This window comes from Centroberyx affinis, unplaced genomic scaffold (genome assembly GCF_046629955.1).
Source record: "Centroberyx affinis isolate AG114_WGS23_722 - 3 ecotype Tasmania unplaced genomic scaffold, CSIRO-AGI_Caff_v1 ptg000966l_1, whole genome shotgun sequence".
In the NCBI taxonomy this organism is placed as follows: Eukaryota; Metazoa; Chordata; class Actinopteri; order Beryciformes; family Berycidae; genus Centroberyx; species Centroberyx affinis.
The window spans coordinates 75,852-99,672 of NW_027279537.1; the positions used below are offsets into that span (position 1 = coordinate 75,852).

At 42.9% G+C, this 23,821-nt stretch overlaps 3 protein-coding genes across 5 annotated transcripts in view; 2 read left to right on the plus strand and 1 right to left on the minus strand.

The window, feature by feature from the left end:
• LOC139646243 (neurofibromin) overlaps positions 1–23,821 on the minus strand; it is a 77,655-nt gene that overhangs the window by 3,738 nt on the left and 50,096 nt on the right. For 2 of the 3 annotated variants that reach the window (XM_071522207.1, XM_071522206.1), the window contains exons 36-55: positions 14,946–15,378; positions 14,351–14,691; positions 13,103–13,305; positions 11,016–11,209; positions 10,217–10,357; positions 8,190–8,469; positions 7,425–7,639; positions 6,908–6,969; positions 6,665–6,806; positions 6,389–6,490; positions 5,635–5,775; positions 5,286–5,412; positions 3,377–3,508; positions 3,096–3,231; positions 2,408–2,568; positions 2,158–2,280; positions 1,883–2,001; positions 1,635–1,735; positions 943–1,085; positions 525–571 (exon numbers count right to left, since the gene is read on the minus strand). In XM_071522207.1, coding sequence (XP_071378308.1) covers positions 525–571; positions 943–1,085; positions 1,635–1,735; positions 1,883–2,001; positions 2,158–2,280; positions 2,408–2,568; positions 3,096–3,231; positions 3,377–3,508; positions 5,286–5,412; positions 5,635–5,775; positions 6,389–6,490; positions 6,665–6,806; positions 6,908–6,969; positions 7,425–7,639; positions 8,190–8,469; positions 10,217–10,357; positions 11,016–11,209; positions 13,103–13,305; positions 14,351–14,691; positions 14,946–15,378 — 3,343 coding nt within the window. The remainder of the gene's footprint in view (positions 1–524; positions 572–942; positions 1,086–1,634; positions 1,736–1,882; positions 2,002–2,157; positions 2,281–2,407; positions 2,569–3,095; positions 3,232–3,376; positions 3,509–5,285; positions 5,413–5,634; positions 5,776–6,388; positions 6,491–6,664; positions 6,807–6,907; positions 6,970–7,424; positions 7,640–8,189; positions 8,470–10,216; positions 10,358–11,015; positions 11,210–13,102; positions 13,306–14,350; positions 14,692–14,945; positions 15,379–23,821) is intronic. The other variant, XM_071522208.1, reaches the window with a different exon arrangement.
• On the plus strand, positions 15,790–18,088 carry LOC139646247 (uncharacterized). The gene is made up of 2 exons (XM_071522213.1): positions 15,790–15,836; positions 16,344–18,088. Exon 2 carries the CDS (start codon positions 16,350–16,352, stop codon positions 17,010–17,012), a length of 663 nt encoding a protein of 220 aa, XP_071378314.1. The 5' UTR covers positions 15,790–15,836; positions 16,344–16,349; the 3' UTR covers positions 17,013–18,088.
• LOC139646245 (protein EVI2B-like) lies at positions 19,325–22,223 on the plus strand. The gene is made up of 2 exons (XM_071522212.1): positions 19,325–19,428; positions 20,065–22,223. Exons 1-2 carry the CDS (start codon positions 19,410–19,412, stop codon positions 21,744–21,746), a joined length of 1,701 nt encoding a protein of 566 aa, XP_071378313.1. The 5' UTR covers positions 19,325–19,409; the 3' UTR covers positions 21,747–22,223.

The window sequence follows — 23,821 nt, forward strand, 5'->3', positions numbered from 1 at the left end:
AAAACATCTCTTCTCTCAGTGGTAGCTTAGTCGTTACGGCTTTGAGCCCCAATATTGCTGCTTATGGCTATATTCTGCTATATTCCCGTAAAGTGACACATTCGGAAAAATTGCCTGATATTCCCTGACTTCCCCAGGGAATTTCTCAAATCCCTGACTTTCTCTGCCTGGAACACACCACTAAAAATTCCATGATATTCCAGGAATTCCAAGAGCAGTAGGAACCCTGTTCATAGCAAATGACTAAAGTAAGCGTTGTGCATTCTCAAGTGATGCAGAATCAGCAGATATTAAGGGCAACTTACGCTTCAAGTTATTTCTAGCTTCTCTGTCGCTGTGTGTGTGTGTATGTGTGCGTTTATGTGGGCTACAAGATTCATAAATCTCCACACCAATCGGACGGCGAGCTGCAGGACCAGACCACAGTTGCTTAGCAGGCTGAATTTCCCCTGTGTGGCAGCCTCCGAGGCTGCCCGGGGAAAATGAAACGGGGAAATATAAAATGTGGAGGTAATGAATCATACCTTAGAGAAGGGCCCAGCGAACCTCCAAAGTCCGTTAAAGCCAAAGCCTGTGAAATGAGAGAGAGAGGGGGGGGGGGGGGGGGAGGATGGAGGAGAGGGAGGCGGGGGAGAGATCAGTGGGAGGACAGGTTAACACGGGGGATAGGGATAAGCATCTTATAATTACCTAATTTCCAAGTATCAATAAATGGTTGCTTTTGCCATGTAACAAATGGCATCAGAAATTGGGCTTGATAAAACAAACATGCAACAAAGATCACAGGTAACAAATGTTTGTGGAAGAACAGCAAACTTAAGTGATTCAGAGGAAATACTTCTAGCAGCCGGAACAGAAACAGGAACAGAGAAATAAGACAGAGCAGAGAGAGAGAGAGACAGAGAGAGGGAGTGAAACAGACAAAATGGCGGTGTGTATTACTCTGTAAATAGGAGGGCTGGTACTGTGGGGGCGACTCCTCGTGGTACACCACACTCTGGACGATGCCATGGACCGGGTTCAGGAGGTTGGTGTCCTGGCACATGGACAGCAGAGTGTTGATCTTGGAGTCCAGCAGGTTGTGGCTGGGAGAGGAGACACACGCACACAAACATTTTCACCATTATATAAACGCCGCTCCTCATATCTAGATGAATACATGTTACTGTGGCTTTGACATCAAAACACACTGCTGCGAAGCACAACGACTAATCGGTTATTTAAATTTATAACGCACATGCATTTTTACATTTCGACATTACGGTCTACCGGTTAGCTCAACGGTTTATAGTTAAACTTGAAGCTAAAGCAACATGAGAAACCACAGGAAGCTGCAGATGCTGTGCGTGCGTGTATTTGTGCGTATTAATTTTCAGACTCACAGGAAGTGCATCATATTTAGACTAAAAAAAAAGTTCCAACCATCATTCATCGGGGGAGATCTTGCTTGAACAGCAGCCCCTTTTCTATTTGCGCTCACTCGCCAAAGCCAACACATCACACACTAAACACTGCCTGAAACATTCCAACTCGAAAATATCTTTCATTGCACTGAAAAGTCTTTTAAAAGGTCTCTTTTGTGGCTCAGCGTTCCATCTTGCCCAGGGGAAAAAAGCTCTAGCTTGGTTACTTACACCACCGGAAAGACCTTTGGGAAGACAACACTAGCTTCGGCCAAGTACTCGTATAGAATCCGCTGGTCAAAGTCGTCAGTGGTGTATTTGACCTGGGTGGCCTAAAAAACCAGAGTGAGAGTCTCTTAGAAAATGACCAAGAGCCGTTCATTGCACAGTGAGATAAAAATGAAGCAACAGCAATCCGTATTCCGTTCATGTGAACTCGTAGGAAACAGTCGTGAGGAGCATGTGGCGCGTTTCCTCACCAGCACAGTGAGCAGTAGGGCCTGGATCCTGGGGTCGGTCAGCACCTCCTCATCCAGCAGGACGTTGGATTCGGATACCGAAACCTTGCGAAGGTGAGAGTTTCCAATTCTTTGGGTCTCTGCAAGCATGACGTGGGGACATAACATTAAATATGTAATCAAAGGAACGGAAAATGACTGGACCATATCCCATTTTTTATAAAAGACAATATCGGCCTCATATATCTGTCTAACCTAGTGTTTAGAGCAGAAAAGCATGGTCATGTTGCTCTCACCTATCTCGTAGTCGTTCTCTGCCACACGCCTCATTTTGGGAGGGGTGGTCATGCCCGACTCCATCTCCGGTCTCTTTGGTGCTTTGGAGTCCGATATCAGATGGTCAAAGCTCTTCCTGGTGCCTGGGCAACAGACAAACACAACGAAACGAGGTTTAGCACATTTCTTTTATTGAGGAAGCCCCAGTGGAAGATCAATATATAAATAGCTAAGGGACGTGGGGAGCCTGTCTCTGGCCGGTGGTCATACCCAGGAGTTTCTTGGTGTTGGCCTGTGAGGGCTGGCCCATGTCCAGGCTCATGGACTTGCGGGTCCGCGGGCTGATCTGGCCAACCGTGGGGTAGTGGTGGGCCGAAAGGTAGCGGTCTGAAACCTGCGGCGACGTCCACGGCTGGTTCTCCCGCAGGGTTCTGAGGGGAAAGGACAACTAATGAAAACTTGACATCTATATAAAAAAATTCAAACGATCAGACAATATCCAGTGTCAAGCACTGCCTCTGAAAGCCATCCAGAATTCATAGAACCACAGTTACATCCGTAACTACTGTTCACATTACACAAGAGTGTCAGGAATCAAATGGGAACATGGCTCTAAGTAGACATGACAACTGCTGCCTACATTCCTAAACTGCATAACAGTAAAAAGTTCCCACAGGAGCAAAACTGACATGACTGCCAGTTTTCAGTTATTACTCAAAACTATGTCCCACATCCACCATTCATGTAATGCAGGAGCATAATTCATCAGTCTCGAAGTGGGCTAGAGGATCTAATATTGGTACTATCATCAACTGAGAACGGACCTGACAGCATTCTGACATTTACAATTTTTTAGGAATCCCTTTACGGAGTCTTCCTTTTTTGTGGTGGAAAAAATCAGGTGCGACTAAATCTGACAGCTAGTTCCTCGGTGATCCCAATCTGTTGGTCAGCTCACCGGCAGCTGGGATCAGTGATGTGAGCGGAGTAGGTGTCCATGGGAACTGTGTCCATGGAGAGGTCAGAGAGCAGCAGCGACTTCCTGTGTTTGAGGCTGCAGCGACTTCGGACCTCCTCGGACACAGTGAGCAGTGCTGCACAAAACAACAAGGGATGATAGTCAGCCACTATGACAAGGCAGTGCCCAAAACATGCATCTTATTACAAATTTCCCCAAATTTCCCCAATTTCCCAAAATTAAAAGCTTATAATGGTGAGTGGTGTGTTGGTGTGACATACCAGCCAGATAGGCCACGCTTTGGGTGTTGACTTCAAACTTGTCACATTTCAGATGCTTGCTGATGAGCGCCAAGAGTGTGTGGAGGATTCTCACCGTCCTCGCTACTGTGGTGGGTGACGGGTGTCTGTATCCTAAACAGAAAATGTATAAAAAAAATACAGACCGGCAGTCAGGGACGAGAACCGCGATCCAAATCACTTCTTTGACACGTTCTTCTGCATCAAAACAATTGTTAGCTTCAGTCGCTAGAGAGAAATTGCCGTTTCATACAGTTAGCTTGAGTACTGAGGCAGAAGAGAATCCACCCAGACAAAACCATCCAATAACAAGAGCTAGTGGTGCTGCCAAGCTCTGTGTAACCGGCCCACAAGGACACATTGTCAATACGCCCTGGTTGACTTGCTGACAGATTGGAGACTTGAGGAAAACGGCTTTTCTTTACCGAGCTGCATACAAAGACCGTCAAGTTATGTGTCCTTACTCTGATGTAGCCATAGATAACTTCTGAAAAGACTACAGTTACAAAGACACTAATCAAAAACTGTTCAGAAAAATTGATGTCATACAAATTTGTAACTAAGGAGATGCTTTAAGGCCCATTTACATTTGGATTTCTGCCATTTGCACCAAAGTGCAAAACCTATAAGACTTTATGTATATACTGCACAATGCCAGCCTTTGAAAACTGCTAAAGCACAGTGAGGGCAGAAAAATCTATATGGCTTTACTGTTGTCCATTATGTTGCTGCTGCTCTCATGTTTCATTTTGAAACGACAGTTAACTATGTGCGTTGGGGGGGTGGGTACAGTGGCCCTGAGGTGCAAAACAAAATCACAAATTGGAAAACAAAACCTAAAATCACAAAGCAAAACAACAAATCAGACAACACAGTAACTGCACACAATGCAAAGTCATAAGGAAAAGCTGTACTGCTCAATGTTTATCCTGTTTATACTGTTTATCCCTCTTCATCATGTACCTGCAGTACCTGCCCGAAATCACCTGTGTTACCCATGGCAACAAGCTGTAAGTAAGTGCAACATAGGGCAGACTTTTATTTTGAAGTTCAGCTTCCATGCGCAAGATATGTTTACACTGGGGAAAGATCTTAGCTAGTAAAGAGATGCTCTTTTCCATATACATTGTCATGAATACATTGCAGACAGATAGACAGGACCCACACACACCATCCCAGCAAGTCAAATTAACTCTATAAGCAGTCGTCGCCCCGAGACAAATTTTGTAATTAGCTAATGCGTAGATATCAGATCTAGTGGGAGGCGGAGCTTGTGTAGCATTCCATGGGTCTGACCCGTCAGGCTAATCTCTCCATAATATCAATATAATATACACTGCCCATCAAAAGTTTGGGGAAACCACATTTTTCTTTATTTTTACTATTTTTCACATTTTAGAATAATAGTAAAGACATCAAAACTATGAAATAACACAAATGGAATTATGCAACGACCAAAAAAGCGTTCAACAAATCAAAACTACCTTATATTTTAGATTCTTTAAAGTAGCCGCCCTTTACCTTGATGGAAAGGCAAAGGCTTTGGAAAGAAATTCATACATAGGATCAACTTCACTATTTATATTTGTTTAAGAAACACATTTCAAGCAGAAACCTTAAGATCAAAATGGCTTTAAGAGACTGAAAAACATAGAACATTCAATCAGGTGTGTCCAAACGTTTGGCGGGCAGTGTATGTAGAAAAAAACATATTACGTCAAAAATTAAAATCAAGTGAGACGAGTTGGGTACCACAGTGGGTGTTTCCAGGAGCTCTGTTTACACGAGTAATTCCCACTTTTGATTGGTTGAATCCATTCAACAACTAAGTGAAGGCGGGATATCCAGTAAAGCCACATACGGTTGCTTGTAAGATTATGGCTGCTGTTACCTTTTAGTAGGTGGCCCACCAGTGCAAAGTTGAAGTTGGAGCTGAAGTTGAGGCCTACAAAGTGATCCATCTGCTTACAGTGCCACTCTAAAGGACGCCTGATCTCCATGAACACCTCTTCTGGACTCTGCAGCATCAGAACAGGGTTAGCCGAGGGAGGAGGAGGAGGCAGAAAGAAAGTGAAGAGGGAGACATAGGATGTATGCTGGGGCATGAAAGGAGTGATCATTTCATAATCATTCACATTAAAAACGTGTGATTTCTGGTGGTATCCTTGACTTCATATGTGTCATCTCAGGTTTGAGGTTGTGTGTGTATGTGTGCGTGTGTGTGTGTGCATGTGCGCTACCTTGTCGTTGAAGACGCGCAGTGTGTCCAGTGTGTGGAGGTTCTGCTCCAGCAGGGCGGTTCCAGCGGAGTACAGGTTGACCTCGTCCAGCTGCAGCACAGCCACGGCCACCCAGAACAGAGCCTTGTGCATGGGAGACTCCTGCAATCAGACACAGGGGGCGCTCGTTTAGATCATGGAGGGGTGTACTACCATAATGAAGGGCATAAAATAGTTTGAGTTGTTTTCTTTGAATTTAACACTATTTAAGAAAATGGGGCACATTTGATAACGCAATGGTTCCCAGCAAAAATCACACAGTTTGTGTATATCATCATACTAAAAATAAATATAAAAAAATTAGAATACGCTTGGATAATTGAGAGAAAAGCATTGTTTGGAAATCTGTATAAACTTCACAATGTAGTAGTACATGGGTTTCAGATTAAACATAGCCATTATTGTGTAGTGCAGAAATGTTTGCTAGCTTGGATATTTGTATATCTGCCAATTTGTATTCACCATTGCTTTTCAAAGGAGAATCTGACCATCCTCATTTTTTTTTAATCCATAAATATGTCCATAAACTAGTCAAAGAGTCCAGTTTTGTGACACTTTTCCATATGTATTCTACTGATTTTGGTTACTTGTATCAATTCTAAGGCTTCAAAAGGTATTTTTAAATATGTAGCACCAGTATTGCATTCCACAATACATGGTAACACTCAGCAGTAGCATTTCAGTGCGGGTAGGGGTGGATCTGCAGCGGCTATACCTTGCTGAGGAGAGGCTGCAGCTTGGTCAGAGCGATGACAGTGGCCTCTATTAAAACTTGGCTGTTGTAATTATCCGGCCCCTTTAGACAACTCTCCAGACCCTGTGGTGGTCGGATAAGGGAGAAAGAGGAACAAGGAACAGGAGCGAGAGAGAGGGAGGAGGGGCGACAGAGAAGAAGATATTTGCTGGTAAAAAAAAAAAAGATAATTTCAATGTCTCACAACATTTCAAAAAATGTCAAATTCAGACTCAGTGAGCGAATGTGCGTCCTCACCCGGTCTATGCTGAGCAGTGGGCTGGCCTTGCTGAGGATGCGGATGATCTGCTTGATCTGGCCGTGGCTCACCCTCTTGCTGATACAGCCGAACACCACCAGCGCCCGCGGCTGTAGGGACGGGTTGTACTGGAACGCGAACCTGACCGCGGACGCACACAAACACACGTTATGAGGGATTCACGGCTCCACATGTATGGACTTAAGACGGTTGCATTGAAATCGGACGGAAGTGGTTCATACTTCTGTGCGAGCTCTGTCCACTGGTCTAGCCACTTGCAGGCTGGGATGTCCCTCATACAAGCCTGGGGAAGAGACAAAGAGCGAGAAACAGCTTATACAGCAGCTGCTCATGACGTGTTGGTGAAGGTGTGTACATGTGTGTCTGAATGAGAAAATAAGTGGAGAGAGAGAGAGAGGCAGATGCTACATTCAGTCATGTGGGAATAACCGCTGGAACGACTTCATTGTTTTAAGAGTAGTATTTACCATCTGAAAGCTGAGGTGAACAGTATTTTCTAGTAGTATTTACCATCTGAAAGCTGAGGTGAACAGTATTTTCTAGTAGTATTTACCATGTGAAAGCAGAGGTGAACAGTATTTTCTAGTAGTATTTACCATCTGAAAGCTGAGGTGAACAGTAGATTCTAGTAGGAAGCTCGCATCTACCGTCTTACCGTCCCAAATGACATGAATGCATCAAGGGAAAGACAGATATACAGAGTGTGAATGTGTTGATTTTCTATACTGTGTGAGCGACCTCCATGATCTCCAGCAGGGCCTCTGTGACCGTCTCCAGGGAGGACAGGGCGAAGGTCTCCCTCTCGTAGGAACCAGGGGAGAAGGACCGGTCGCGGTAGCTGGAGCGGAAGGCGATGACGGCTGCCGACTTGACCTTGCTGATGCCGAACAGCAGGTAGAACTTGGGCAGGGAGAACTCAGTCAGGCTCAGCCGCAGGACTTGCTTAGTCTCCTCTGGAATCATTAAAAAAACATAAATTAATAATAATTTTAAAAAGGACATGCTAAATATGGAATATTTGCAAAAATGTTGGACTGGCAAAGAATGACTGCTTTTGGAGCAATTTCAATGTTCATCACATACAATTATAGTATGGCTTACAATTAGGGTTAGACCTTAGTTAGCAGTAGCAGTAGTAGTAGCAGTAGCAGTACTCGTAGTAGTAGCACTAGCAGTAGCAGTAGCAGTACTAGTAGTAGTAGCAGTAGCAGTAGCAGTAGCAGTACTAGTAGTAGTAGCAGTAGCACTGGTCACATCGGTCAAACTCTACTTACAATGCTACTCTGCTGTATATTATTTAATGAATTAAATCTGAGAAAAATTCCATGGCAGTTTTGCTCAACCTCTATAAATCAAATCAAACCATGTCAGATTCAATCTTCAAATGCTAGCCAAACTCATGCTTGACTGCACCTAGATTTAAGCTGAGGTTAGCCAATTATGCCATTTACTACATTATAATGCACTGTAAAATCAGTTGAAAGTGTTGTCGGAGCTCCTCACCGCTGAAGTTGAGCTGGGAGCAGGTACAGAGGGAGTGGATGATGTTGATGACCAAACCGTGGGTGGAGGCTCTGAGGGACAGTGGCCCGGTGGCCACCAGCAGGGTCACCACATGGAACAGGTAAGGTAGGTGGGCCGCGACATCCAGGGAGTTGTTGAAGGACAGCATTAGCATGTAGCGTGCCAAGATGGCGATGTCGTCCCACATGAGGTGCTGCTCCAGAGTGGGAGTCGGCGACAGGCAGGTCTTGTCAATGATCTTGCACATCCGACCTATGACCTGCCACAAAGCAAGAGGAGAGACCGATAAGACTCTGAGACACCACGGTGGAAAGCACTTTCTCTCAACCAGACTCATCTACATTTATGTCAGTGAGTGATTTCCTAGTGAGTTTCCAGGAAAGCCTTTCAACAGCACCTAGAGACGGGTGAGCGTTGGTGCAAAATGGCAGCTCTCGAAAGAAGCCCTCGCTCTTTGATTCTGAGGGACTGACACCAAAAGCGGATGTTTACTGTTGATGTTTTAGATCGCTGTTTTAGATTTTCTGCCATCAACCTCCATTTTGCTGGAAAGATCATGACATGACATCACATTTACATTTGGCCAGTTATTCATGGGAATAAGGATATGCACTTGTAGACAAAAAGTGGCTATAATCAACCAATCCACAGTGAAGACACTTCTGAAACACTATGCATGTCCTTTTGGATACTGAGTTCATACATAAGACAATATAGCAGTGGTTTTAACGGTCAAGAAAATAGCATTGGTCAAATCCTTGGGTGACAAAGAGGCCAAGAGCAGCAGACAAGGGCCCATTGTGCTCAATAGGCTTGCCTACCATGACATCAGTAGTGGCTGGCACATGCCAACCACACATGCACATGCCACCATGAGGATAACATCAATATAAAGGCTGATATATCATAAAACACCACCACACACAGTTATGTATGTAGTATTTTGAAATCTCTTAAAACACTTTGGAAAAGCGACACAAAATCATTGAGGGGATCGGCACTTCAAGTCAAACAGTGACTCTGTTGGGCTTTTCTTTGGCAAAACATCTTCACAATGGCCACCATTCACTGCAATGCCAATGTCTGCCATAATAGGAGCCAGGGCCTCGCTTTTCTATTGTGTGTCTGGCTGTGTGTTGTGTTTGTTTATCTCAGTAGGAGGGTAGATTGGGATAAAGAGCACACAGATAGATGATGGATAGTGAGTGGATGAGTTTGTCACTTTGGATACTGTAAGTAAGGATAAAGGGACAAATTCACAGATTTGGAGACATTTCCTGAATTAGTAAGTATTTCATCATTACATTTGCTGCAGACTCTTCACATGAACTAAAAGCTCTAATGAAAATATATTTGTCCATTAATCCCAAATATTTGTCTCATTGTCATTTAACAGTATAATTAATAAAACCTTATCGATGCCGTAACATCTTATAACATCTTTGTATTACTGTTACGGAAAATGCAACTTAAATTAATTCTAATTGTAATACAGTAGTACTGTAATAATACTGTAATACTACTTCTAAAAAAAGGAAAGATGTCACTCGACTCCACTGGGACACCAAGAGAGATTCACCCTTCTTAACTAGGGAAATTTAAGGTTACTAACCATACTGGCATGGGTGAAGAATGGTCGTATTTGTATATTTGCTGAATTTGTCTCAGCCAAAGAAGAATTTCTGCCATTTTGCATGATTTTATGATGAGTCGAGTACTGGCTGACAAATATAGTGACACAAAGGACTTGCTTACCAGGCAAGAATGTAGCACAGAAAAGTGTCTTCTGTGTTAAAAAAGGAAACACTGACCAAGTAGTGGTGGCTAGCTTCTTTTGCAAAATGAGTACAACAGTCTTAGAGGCATTTTTATGAGTCCTATAACTTATAGCACAGACTTCAATGAGACAAAACATTGCCTGTGATAATATGTAAATTCTGCAGCCTCCATGTAGTTTTCATGCAGTCCCGTGGTAGCGTGTATTAGCTCACGGTGTGGAGTCTCACCTTGCTGGAGACCAGCTTGACATTCCCTGAAGCCAGAGCCACCGCAGTATCAGCCATGACCTCGGCCTTGATGGAGCCCAGGCCCCCTGTGGCGCTGGTCTTAATAAAACTGTCCAGCACCACGTCCAACAGGTCCGTTATCTAAAAGCCAAGTGGAAAAGATGAAGGTTAAACGCGTATGTCGACTGTAACATACCTCAATGGCTACCTATGTCTGCCTAGACCAATTTCTCAGTGAATCAAACAACTGCACCGGGATTAGCAATTACACTCATGGAAAGGCTATTATATACCAGTAGTAAGACACTCAGTGGGTAGTGACCACCTACAACCATTATTTCTGAGATGAAAAAAAAAAAGCAGGAGATGCTTCCAACATGATGATTCCATGTCGCCGTTCATTATCGATTTCTCTCACCTAGATAGCCCGGTAATTTTTACCCTTTGAGATTGCCTCCCCCCCTTTGTGAAGTTATATTTCCTAATAAGATTTACATGGGCAGGTTTATTGTGCTTCGAGGCAATGCATTAAGTAAATGAATGCTGTACGACAGTGTGCCACTGAGGGGATGCAATTAACGTGACAGAAATTGTTGATATAAAACAAGCTGCCATCTCACTCCTAATAATCATGTCCTTACCTTTCAATTGTGGAATTTGAAAGAATTCTTAGATACTAATTCAAGACTGTAATTAAGTTAGCTTCTTTTAGATCCTTGGAGCCTCTGCCAGCCGATGCTGCTTCTAGTTGCAGGAGTAGAGTTAATGTGCATAAAAAAAAGTGCCAATGAAGGCTCACCTGCCCCAAGCTGCCCCAGATCTTGGCCTGGATGGAGGGGTACATCTGCTTCTCATTGATCGTCATGGTGATGAGCTTGTCCAAGATGGCAGTGACGCGCTGCCGCTTGGCATCGTCGTTGTGCTTACAGAAGCGAACCAGGTTGAGCAGCCAGGGCGTCATGTACTCCAGGCAGAGGTGCTTCAGCTCAATACCTGTACAAGACAAACATTGCGCACACGATTATAGATTTTACATTATAATGTCAGGTATGGCTAAGTAGTCTTTAGGGCCAGTATTGATATTAGGATTTCTAATTATCTGTGACTTGGGGCAGTGAATCTCAACCTTTTTCCTATCAAGGACCCCTAATTTAGTCCACATTGGAGCCACAGTCCCCCATTTGATTAGATTTTGCCTCTCAGACCCAAATCTGAGAATATTTTTTATTGTTTGATTTCCTTGAGTATCTGTATTGTAGGTAGAGAGATAACAGTCAAACTATGATCGAAACAGTCATTCTTCTACATTCTCTAATTGTGTTCACTTCTTGTAAATGAAAGGGTGAACTTTTAACAATTCATCAACTTGCTGGGGACCCCTTGGAACCCCCTCAAGGACCCCTGGTGGTCCCTGGACCCCACGCTGAGAACCACTGACTTAGGGTGTGTTCATACTATTCCTCTTCTGTTGTAGGAAATGTGCTGCCTCAACCACATTCTGTGTTGATTATGAAAAGCGTGTTTGTTTCTGTAGCGACTAGCTGCAGCAGCTGCTGCAGTCAGCAAACAGTAGTTATGTATTACTCTCAAACTCTTAGCAGAATCTAATCTAAGTGTTTTGGCGGTCTAGGCACAGAACCACCAGTGCACATCTGTAAATGCTCACACCGCTGTAGATGCCGCAAGCAAGCTAAGGCGACACTAAAACAAAACTATAACCCAGCCTTTACTCCCAGTAAAGAAGAGGGCAGCAAGCAGTAATTGTGTAAAACCTAGCTTTAATTTCCTTTAATTGCCTCTTCTTGTTTACAAGCAGATCCCAAATTTCCAAATGTTAATATGAAACAGTGATTGGAACTTATTTCAAAATGTAAGCGTTTATAGTGTGATATAAAAAGACTGTTATTCTTATTCACAGTGATGGATTACCTTTATCGATCGACTTAGAGGTCTCGGGTATGTATGGCAAAAACTGATTTAAAAATATATTTTACGGTGATGCATGTAAAAACAGTAGCAGGATGGAAAGCGTAAAAAAAAAATGAGCGAAAAACTCAAATCGTGCGGGAATTGTCCTTTAATGACCTAATGTCCTTTCATGGGCTTCCACTGCAGTTGGGCTGAAAACCACCACAGAATGCAATGAATGTGTGAAACAAGTTGAAAAATACGTTCTGCTATATTTCGGTAAAATGACCCATTAGTAAAATCTCTGATATTGCCCAACTTGCCTAGAAAATGTATCAAATTCCCTGACTTTCCCTGTCTGGACTACACCTCTCAAAATTCCATGATATTCAAAAAACTTCCATGATCAGTAGGAACTCTGCAAAAGCAGGATAGTGTGATTTTTCGCTGAGAAGCAGACATACAGAAACCAATATGAACGCAATGTGCTCAGGTATACCAGCGTATGCCATGCTTGTGAACATAATGAAAGATGAACATGTACAGATGCAGGTAAAGGACAGACAGCTAGATAACATCTGCTGCTCTGTCCTTGCTGCAGTGATGAATGTAGCCGCTGCAGTTTGCAGGCTGAATGGCATGGTGGGGAGACTGCAGGCCTCCCAGCCACAGCTCAATGCACACTGATGGATGAGGCAATCAAACAGAACCCCACCTAAAACTAATGGCTTTTACATCAACTGGTCGTGACATGGTGATGTTTGTGATTGTGAGACGGGCAGATGTGTGGGTGGGTATTGAGTGAATGCAAAGTGCGCGTCTGAAACGGAAGGAGATTGAGAAAGTTAACCGCGAAAGAACGAGAGGGAAGTGATGTTGATGCGTGACAAAATGTATGTCAGTGTGTGTGTGTGTGTGTGTGTGTGTGTGTGTGTGTAGATGTATGCGCGTGCCAGCACATGTGTCAATTGGGCTTACTGGACTTGCTGAAGCCTGAGATGCACTCCTCCAGAAACTCCAGTGTCAGATGGGGCTCATTGGCAGCCAGGGTTTTGCTGATGGACACTATGAAGAGGGTGTTGTTGGCTGGGATGCACAGGCCCGACGTCTCCAGCAGCTGGCCCTCAATCTTTAAGTTGAAGGTGCAGGTCAAAGCGCACAGGAGATTGTACGCCGCAGACCTGTGCGGGGAACATAAAATAGTAATTCAGGGTTTTTTTTTTAAATTTTGTGCTGATACTTTCAGCATTTCCCTCTCATTTGGGGCACACGGCACATGCCACAGCACATCAAAACAGATACATAAAATAAGGTCAGAATGATCCATGAGAGTAAGGCATTGACTATTATTGATTACATTTGTGAGATGTAGTGTATATACACAAATGGCTTCCTAAAGTATACACTGATATCTTGCACCAGAATGCACAGTTCCACTTAGGCTAGAGAGACACTATATAAGCAAAACAGACTGAGAAGATTAGACATTACGCACTGAATGACTGGCATACGCAGATTATTTTTCCTCTTGCGTCATACAGGAGCTTGGCAACCAATTGGATGTGGGAAAACCACACCAGTTGGGTTTGGGGAACACACAACTTGACGACCAGTGTGATTTGGGGAACACACAGTTGACGACTGATTGCATTTGGAGAATACACACTAGTGGATTTCCCGCCATGGAAGCCACAAATGTTGTGGAAAGTACAAACTGCTGTATTTTGGTTTCCTTCTCTGGTGCTCAACTCTCATTGGCTTTGACCAGCTCCCGATTCAAGTCGTTCAAAGTCCTGAACCCTCACACACTCAGAGACCATCTGTACGACCACCACAAACTAGCGTCAACTTGTTCCAGTCTTGAAAAACAGTTGTGATGGCAAATTGAGGCTATAATCAGCCTAAAAGTCATGTAGTGTATCCCTAGCCTTAAAGCTGCACTAGGCAACTTTGCACTTTGGCAGCTCCAAATGACAATGACAATTTGGAAGCTATTTAAGAGACACTTATTGATTTTACTCTTAAGTTTGGATTTGTCACTTCTTGTGGCCATACCCGATAACAGAATTTAATTTGGGTAACGAGGGTGAATCTGCGGGGTCATAATTACAGGGATGACACGCTCTTCTCTGCTGTAGCCCCACTTTGTCATTTCGGCTGATAAGACGCGAGTGCTTTTACATTAAAATCTGGCCTTTCTAACTTTTAATGCTCTGCAGGACTGACCTGAGACTGGGGTCAGAACTGCCCAGGTTGAGTAGGGCGATGTTGAGCAGGGTGCCGGGAACGTCTTTAGGTCTGATTTTGGTGTGCTGGGGGATGGAGTCGGGCTGCGACAGCTCCCAGCGTGTCCGGATGTGGATGATGGACTGGACGATGGCGTCGCACTCCTGGTGCATGAAGGTGAGCGGCGTGCCCTGGTTGGCCATGGTGAGGGTGAACTGGCTCTCGTCCACCAGGCAGATCTCCTCAATCTCTGAGGCGTAGTACACGTCGTTGAGGAAGACGGGCTGGCCAAGGACACGAGTCCGTTCTGCTGAGGTCACCTGCACTGCCGTAGAGCCCACCTGTTTGGCAAGAAAACAGACATTATTGTTTTGGCCAACCCAAGGCTAACTAAAATCTCTTTTGCCACTCATACCTTGAATATATTCATATATAATCAATTGAACTTATGAGCTTATTAACAAACTGACCTCCACTAAACCAATCCTTCTATCAAACTATTCTATCAAAGTTCATTTTGAACCAGAAAATATTATATACTGAAGACAAATCTAAAACCCTCCAAAAACTCAATGTGTTAGGGCTGCAATCTTACCTTAATTGAGACCTTGGTGTCTTTGTGAGCCAGCTTGAGGGCATTGTGGAACACTTTAAGGTCTTCCTCCAGGGTCAGCGTAGCTGCAGGCAGCTTCTGTTGGTCAGGCTCGACGTGCTCGGCCAGCCTGGCCGGAGAGTCAATGAATTGAAGCCGCTTGCTGCCCTTCAGGCCAGTCAGTAGCCTCTCGTGGTACTTGGTATATTCCCTCACCCAGGTATTGCAGTTGTAAACGTAGACGGCTGCTACGTTCTCATAGGCAAAGCCCGGAAAGACCACAAACCACTTTGAGAGGAAGTCCGTCTTGAAGCGATTGCTGGGCCCCACATGGGTCAGATCCACCACAATCTCGTAGGGCTTGGCATAATAGGGTTTGAGGGTGAGGAGGACATGGTAGATGAGCAGGTCACCGTTGATCTGGCCCGTTTTGAATCTAAAGAAAGGGGACAAGGAAGATGAGACAAGGTCAAATTCAGTAGAATTAAAGAATTCAAGGCCTTGTGATATTGTGTTTTGAGTGGTTAGCTCACATTAAAGTCTGCTGAAAATCCAATAAATAAGTTGCTAATCCTTTCAATCCATTCAATCATTCCAAGACACCAATGATTTTCTGGGTGTGCTTATCATTAAGGGAGTTTCTGAGAAATTACATAGTACACAATATATGCAAATTTTCTTTTCTTTGTCTTCCTTCTCTTTTAAGATCTGATTAACATCTGTGGTACCAAAGCGAAGGCCCAAAATAACCAGGTCAGAAAGAGCCCCAGAGACAGGGGACAGGAAGTGTGTTCAAAGCATCTCAAAAGTGACTCAAGCTGCAGCAGGTGTCTCACTCCGTCCCTCAACCAAGACCTCAACATCATTTGCTCTGCTCGGAACCAAGAAAATAAGGTAAGGTTGCCGATAAAGGTTTACCCAACTTCTCTTTCTGATCAAATCAAATTCAAACACTCTTATAATTACATAATCTCAAAAAACACAAAATGGCAATTCATTTGTAAAATCAAGTTTCATATTTTTGAACACATTTTTGACAGTATGTCGAGCAGCTCCACCAGGGTTAGGAGCAAATGAGTACATTAAAACTCACCTTGAGCAGCTGGGCTGCAGGTTGAGGATCATTAATTAATAGTTCTGCTGTACTGTGTGACAGTGAGAATAAGATTTATCTTGGCCAATTAACATAGAAATTAGGGAAGCGCACAATTTTGATTAATTTCCCTTCTGAGTTGAAGTAAGATTAACCAATCCCAGCTTTCTCTGTAGCACACAATGAGGAAATTGATTTAACCATAAAAACATTACAGCTACTAGAAATATTTCACTACTGAACCCATAAAACTTCCAGTGTTGTCAATTTGAAAGTAACTTTCTTTTCTTTCTTTCTCTCTATTTCAGAGCACAATGGAAAGTACCAGAACTTCTCTGTTCCTGTTTCTCCTACTCAACCAGCTGTCAATCTGTCCTACCTTTGCAGACCAGGCTGGAACAGATAAGTCTGTGTTTAGCACAACAGAAGATACAAGTCTCATCTCAGCCCCCATTGTAAAGTCTGATGTCATTACCACTAACCAGACAGACCCTTTTGATATTCCCAACAATGCCACTGGTGCTGACTGCCTAATTGACACCCAGATGGGGCTGATTGCTGTAGCCTCGGCAGGGGGACTGATCCTCTGCCTGCTCATCTCCACCCTGGTACTGGCTTGCCAGGTATGCTACCTACAGCGTCGAGCTCGCGCACCCCGCCCCTCCCGTTCCAACATGGACTTGGTGAGTGGTACAGGCTATTGGGGCACCGACCGGCCTGAGGTGGCAGGACTGGTCGGACCGTGTGACTCCAGCGTCATGCTCGAGGAGGTGAGGGCAGACGGAGAGATGGAGGAGAAGAAGGGGGAGGCTGCGATACGACAGGAAGGGGAGAAGGTTGAGGCCGGGCTCGAGGAAGGTGCCAAAGCAATGGCATTTGATCCAGAAGAAATGGCCGGTCACATGCAGAGTTCCACTTCCAGGGACTCCTGTCTGGATGTTCCCAGGGATCTAGAGGACATGCCCCTAGTGGTGTGAGGTAGTAACTCCACCCCACTAAACTCCAGCCTCAGAGATTCAAAGCCGAGAGCTCAGCTCCACTCAAGACATCAACAGCAACCAGGCCAGTACAGCTCTCGTGGCTCAACGCAAGTTTTTGTGCATTTGGCATGTTTCATTTGGGTTCTTGTCAAATATTTTCACCTTGGATAATTAGTTCAGTAAAATGTGCATGAATTTTGTTGTATGGTGGTATCAGTGGGATACCTTCTGCATAATTGTATCAATTAGTAAAATACAGATTTGTTTTTATAGAAATACTTGGATGGAATTGTGAGAATCTTTTATTGAATTATGTGATAAGAACAGTGTTCCTCTGCTGATGTAGTCAACTTAGTATAAAGACAGAGGATGTGAAGATACTACTTAGATAAACAAGGAAGGTGTACATTTTTCATTATATCACAGACATGCAAAAAAGTGGGAGAAGGAATCCCAATTTCATTTTTGCCAAATTAAGTATAACCTTTCATACATCTAACAAATGAGTATATGGCACATTCTCTGCGTTCTTGCTTAGCAATAAAGACAGTAAGACTGCTTGATTTGGCTTCTTTTGCTTGCTTTCCAACATAACATAGACTGAAGTGAATACAATAATTTTGAAACAGTGTTGACAACAGGGCAGAACAACAACCGATAGATCAGCACACTTCTAAAGCATCCCAAGATCTATATCCAATTTTTATGCCAGGGACCTTGTTTGCTGCTGAAAGCAGACTTTTTAACAGCCATGTTGAAACGAATGGTCAAAGAACTGGGTATACAGTCTGCCAAGAATCCTTGTTATGTTAATGAGTCTCTCTGTTGACCTTCACTTGTGTCAGTTGAGCTGTCTCAGATCTCTTAACTGTACTGCAGACTTTCTGATCTAACTGTACTTTCATAACTCTCCTGTGTATGGAAAAGAGGCTGTTTAAACACCCTGTTCTAAGTAAATGGATGTTTTTGCAATGTGTGAATGACTCCCTTGTTTCAAATCAATGTTTGACTATTTGACACCTTTTGTGAATGGTAATCAACAAGAGAAAATGCTACTAAAAATTTTTTTAATAAACCAGATGTTACACAGCATTAAACTAATCACACGGCTCTCCAGTTATGGGCTTAGATTAAAAAAAATGTAATAAGCGGCTGCTAAGTTAACTATTAAAAGGTTGGCCTGAAGATATAATATCATGTAGTTAATAACACCTATTAGGTTAATTATTAGGTTAATTATCTTAACTTCTCTATAGCGAGCTAGACAATGTCAAAAATAACAAATTCTATGATTTTGCGAATTTTGAAATGAATTATTTTGGTCACCATTCTTGATGAGTTAACAGAATAACACAACCTGTATTGTGACACAGAGAAACAATAATGCAGTTTAATGAAGTGTGCAGTAAACATCATTATAACTTCATATGCAGCTGTTAAATAAAGTCTATACACGGCCACCTTAAAAATGACAAAAACATATTGTGATATTTGGTCTGCAAGGAACATAAAAGTCCACATGCAAGTAAGTATTCACTAGCTAAATTAAAATGATCAGTAAATCAACATGCCATCAGGCCTACATGTACATAAGTATTTGTTATTAATTACTGTACCTGGTTTAATAAATAAATAAAATCTGTGAATCTATTTGATACTGAAAAAACTGACCTGGTGAAATGTTTAACTGCTTTAATGTAATAAGGCTTGTGGAGTTGAACATGGAAACAGGAAAAATCAGCTCGTTGATAGGCCTGAGATAGTACTAGCATAGCAGATAGTAGATAGTACTAGCTGTATGTTTCACAGCAGCTTTGAAAACGAAAAGGAAGTCCCAAAATAGCAATCTGATGTGGGTACAACAAATTCTCGGATGTAAGATTCTTGTTCAAGTGGCCACAAGGTGGCAAATGGCTTTCAATGAACATGTCATTGAAGGATAAAAAGAGCCTTTTTGTGGTGGTTTCTTCTTGATATAGCAGATAAAATTTGAGCAAAGAATTTTTTTTACCAATGCAGAGAATATCACTGAAAGAAACACAAACGAGAGACGTTCCATTTAAACTCTACAAGGTGAACACTTAATCACTCCCTCAGAGCACAGACTCAACTGCAAAATTTCAACCATAACCATGGAGGTGCAGTCCATCACTGTCACACAACGCCTCTGAATTTAGACTACAGTGTTTACCACAGGCAGATAGATTCCTAACGCACAAAGATGTCATCAGATTCACAGCTCACACTTCCTGTAACTGAAGCAAGAACCAGTCATGCATTCCACACCCCCAGTTACTGCTTTCATTCAACGTGCACCATGTGAGCCGTGCAACTGCGGAATATCCAACCACTAATATACATTTAATATACCCTGGGATAACACAACAACAGGTTATGCCGTGTCCAGTCTTTGGTAAGTACATTTTAATTATTAAAATGGATTGATGCCGGAGCCAAGAATGGGGCACAGTGTACACATGTAGGTGTACTAAAAATATGTGTTGAGGGGACAAATGAGAATAGAAACAGATAAGTCATGTATATTTGTAGTTCTGGCATTTAAAATCAGCTAAAAATCACCTGAATATGTGAAGCTTTAATTTATCTAAAAAAAACAAAAAAGCATATTTCTAAAATGTTTCAATCCATCAAACGGCATTAGATGGTTGTGATTAGGAAAGGATGAGGCGGCAAGTACATTAAGATGTGTTACGGAACTATGCGGGTTGCTTTTTGATTAAATTGAAAAATGTTTCTAAAAATTACTATTATAAGAATATTTAATATTGTAAAAATTAGATGGGGAAATGAACATGATAAGCCAGATGAAAATGTTAACTGTCGTGCTTTAGATATAGACAACATGGATCCTTAAAACACAATGCCGACTTTGAGTTGCATTTTGAGGAAATGATGCCAAATGTCAGATTACATTTCACAACATTGCCGGTTTTTGCTGAAACTCTCTTAAACCATTTCCTCATGAGACAGCACATCTACAGATCCCATATCATGCATCACTAACAATATATTTTCCTCTGTTCATCAGCTACAAAGAGACAGAAACCAGTCAGAAGACAGAAGAAAATAATGAGGAGAATCTATTTTGTAAGTCTACTGTTTCTGTGGCTGATGCCACTGACAGTAAATGGTACAGTGACACCTAGACAGAATCACAACTTCACAACCTTAAGGACCGGTGAAGTGACGGCAAGTAAGAAGAGCTTTACTTTCCTTAACATGATCGAGCAACATCTCACCAGTGAACTTCAGGCTCAAGATCCATCGAAGGAAAGGAAGGCATCCAGCTTACCTTCATTCTCAACAGGTCGTTCACCTACGAGGGCTAAGAGAAACGCATCTCCTAGTGATGGCCAGACAACAAAACCCAGCAGGTCCTCAGTTAACATCTCCACAATGAAACCTGAAGGAGTTTCACCCACTTTGCACAGCAAGGACTCAGGCGCTCACTTCACATCGACCATCATGGGGGATTTAAGTCTAACAGAGGCAAAAACTACGAACAGTCCTGGACCTTTACAGCCATCAGCTCCAACAAAGAATTCTGTACTATCCTTACTGAATCAATCAGCAGATATCCAAAGAGCACCAACTCCCATTTCCATCTTGTCTCAGTCCAACAGCTCAACAGAGGGAACACAGTCCACGACACCAATCCAATTTAAACTCACATCTTCAGCAATGGTTGTAAACACAACTCAAGCCAACAACTCAAGAACAGAAGCTACAACTACTGCTCCACTGCCCAGCACCTTCTCCCAAAGCCCAGGTACAAAAAAGACCTCAAACCCTCTCACCACCACTGACCAAAATCTTACCAGCCCAGTGATAGGTCCAACACAGACCTACAACACAAAACCTACGACCCAAATCTCCACTGAAAAGACATCTACCAAGCCTGTTGTAAACAACTCTACAAATGCAGGCACAGTCACGGGTGGTGGTGATGGTGGTGGTGCTACACAGCAAACAGAAGGTACAACCAAAGCACCCACGGTCGCCACAAAGATACCATTCATCACCACCACCAAGGCAAAGAAAAAACCAAAACCTCCACTGAAGCCAGACGAGAAGGCAGAGCCCAATAAGGGAAAAAGCCACGGCACAGCGGTGGCATGGATAATAGGTGGAGCATTGGTGTTGATGATGATAGGCTTCCTGGTCATTTATGTGAAGAAACGGAAGCTCCAGAAGCAGCAGATAAACACTAGAGATTGGGCCGGCCCTTCACCATTTCTTGATAGTGGAACTGACGGCGACGACCAAGTAGAACTGAGGTCATCCAATCGAATTTCCCTCTCCAGCTTCCTACCTCAGAGGCTTTCCAGGAGGCTGTCCTTGCTCCAGGAAACGGATGAAGAGTTAGAAGACATTAAGCCGAGCAGTACCTTTGGAGATAATCATCCAGGTAGTACATTTGGAAAAGAGGTAGCTGGAGACGAGCTACAAGCTAGAAATGCGACTGCTGCGGTTGTTCCGGAAAAGACGCAGATGGGGGAAGCTCCCGAGATTGTAGAAGCTCCAATCCAAGTGACCTCTTCACAAACCAATGACCCACTGTCCACGAATGACCCTCCACCTCAACCGCCTGCTTCACCTTTAGAGATCGCTGACGTTGGACAACACCATTCGGCGACTCCCCCTGCTCTAGCTGACGCCGTAGACGCCAACCCTCCACCGCTGCTGGATGATGGCCTAGAGCAAACTTAGATGAACACAGCAAACAGACATTCTATTCCCCCCAGCTCCACCTCCACAGGTTTCTATGCAGCAACAACAACTGCTGTGTTGTGTCAAAGAACACAGGAAACTTACTCTGATCCTTGTCCAAACAGAGGAAACCACTGTCACCAAGATACAGAACAAACTGATGCCTATCTATGCCTCCACTGCAGAAATGAAGACAATCTGACAAGACATATTTAAAATGACACCATGGGTTGATGGGAATACAAAACATTCTATTTCATCATTAACTGCACATATTGATCCACTTTTACGCCTTAAGACAGAGTCTTAACTGTTTTATACAAAATTGACATCTAATTTCCTTTAGTGACTTTGTTCCATGCTGTTGTGTTGATGCTTTTCCTCCAATCTAGTTTCAAAAGAACAAAATATAGTAATGAAGTGCCTAAATATCATTATCTGATGTTAACGAAAACCATATTGTTAAAATAAAGTATGTATTTTATTGTGTATGTATTAAAGAAAGCTTCTAACTAAAAAACAAAGCATTCTCAGGATGGGCCATTCAAAGGGGAAAGAAAATGCATGGATAAAAGATACCAAGAGGGAGGAATAGAGATGCTATGAGTGAATGAAAGTCAGAGTGAGGCTGAGCCTCTCTAAGGCAGGCCTGACACCATTAGTGAGTGAGTTACTGCAATGCTGCAGTAGCTCTCCCTGTGTAGATCAGTGCTGCCCAGCAGTATACTAACAATACAGAACGATACAAAGTTTACAAAAGGAAAATGTCAAAACCATAAAAAAAGAAACTATGAATCAGACTTGAAACCACAGCATTAGCAGCAGAAAGCAACTTCAAATTTATCCTATTTTCTCCTGTTCATATCTTCAATCCAGCCACCTTTTATCGTCTGATATCATCATGGTCTTTCAGCAATGTAGGTAGTGCTCATGCAGGATGAATTGGGTATATTGGCTACACATTTGGATGTGATGCACAGGGCAAATGTTATGTATATATGTACAGCTCTACCATAATTTTCCCTCCTGGGTAGTGATAGAGAAGCAAGCAATGTCTGCTCCCCATCCCCACACCAAGGATTCTCACACCAGAAACTAACCCACAGCATGTTCTTTATCCCCCTATAAAAATGTCACCCAGACTGGAAGATACAGCCAGCATAAATCCAAAGTTCTCGGTGCCCAACACCTTCACAGTCTTCCCAGCCACTCATTGAATATTATCTGATACAATGTATCAACACTGCTGAGAATGCTAAAGGAGGAAATATGACCATAACGGCTTGCATAAGTCTTTGTATTTATATTGCAGCTGATAGGAAAGCAGAGGGTGACGGGGTGCTGGAGAAAGAGAAGTAGCTAAATTGAGGGAGATCACAATACTTATTTTGGTTTTGTTTCACTTCTTGCAGCCAGGGAGCTGACTAGGGACAGGGATACTGCGAAACATTCTGACAAATGGTTCTGAATGCCACAGGCTAAATAAAAAAAAAAAACAGTTTTGTAACATCCTATGCCTCAGTTGTCGGTTTTCACACTGGTGTTGAGGAAGTCTTTAAGTGTGAATCTAAAAAAAAAAGGGTGTGAATCATGTTTCACGGGCAATATGTGTCTTCAGTGCATTACAACATTTAAACATCAAAACCAAAAGCTGGATTTGAACCTGAAGCAAATAACACATATTTGTTTGTCTGTTGTCTCACTAATTTGAAATGGCCAGAGTATGGGCATATAGCACATTAATTCAACAAATGAAGTACAGTTGACCAAAAGGAGATCAAAACCACCCTGGGTAGTGTACAATGAGTTGATCTTTGCATCTACATATTAGGAAACAAGTTTCAAGATTTCTCAAGAGCAGATTGAGAAAGTGAAGACTCTGCAGCAAATCCTGTCTTGTAGATTACAAAGTTTATGTGTCATCTACCAGACAGTGTGTGTGGTTTTTTTTTGGCTGCTAGTGTGCCACTAGTAGTGGGGGCACTGTCATCATAAAACAAAAACCACTAGCTACAGGGCAGTCATTCTCCCCCATGTTCCCCGTGCCTCTGCACTTTTCAGCTCCCAGCTGCTCT

Bases quoted from the DNA above. Each gene is read 5' to 3' on its own strand.
- LOC139646247 (XM_071522213.1), top strand. From the start codon at position 16,350: ATGGAAAGTACCAGAACTTCTCTGTTCCTGTTTCTCCTACTCAACCAG.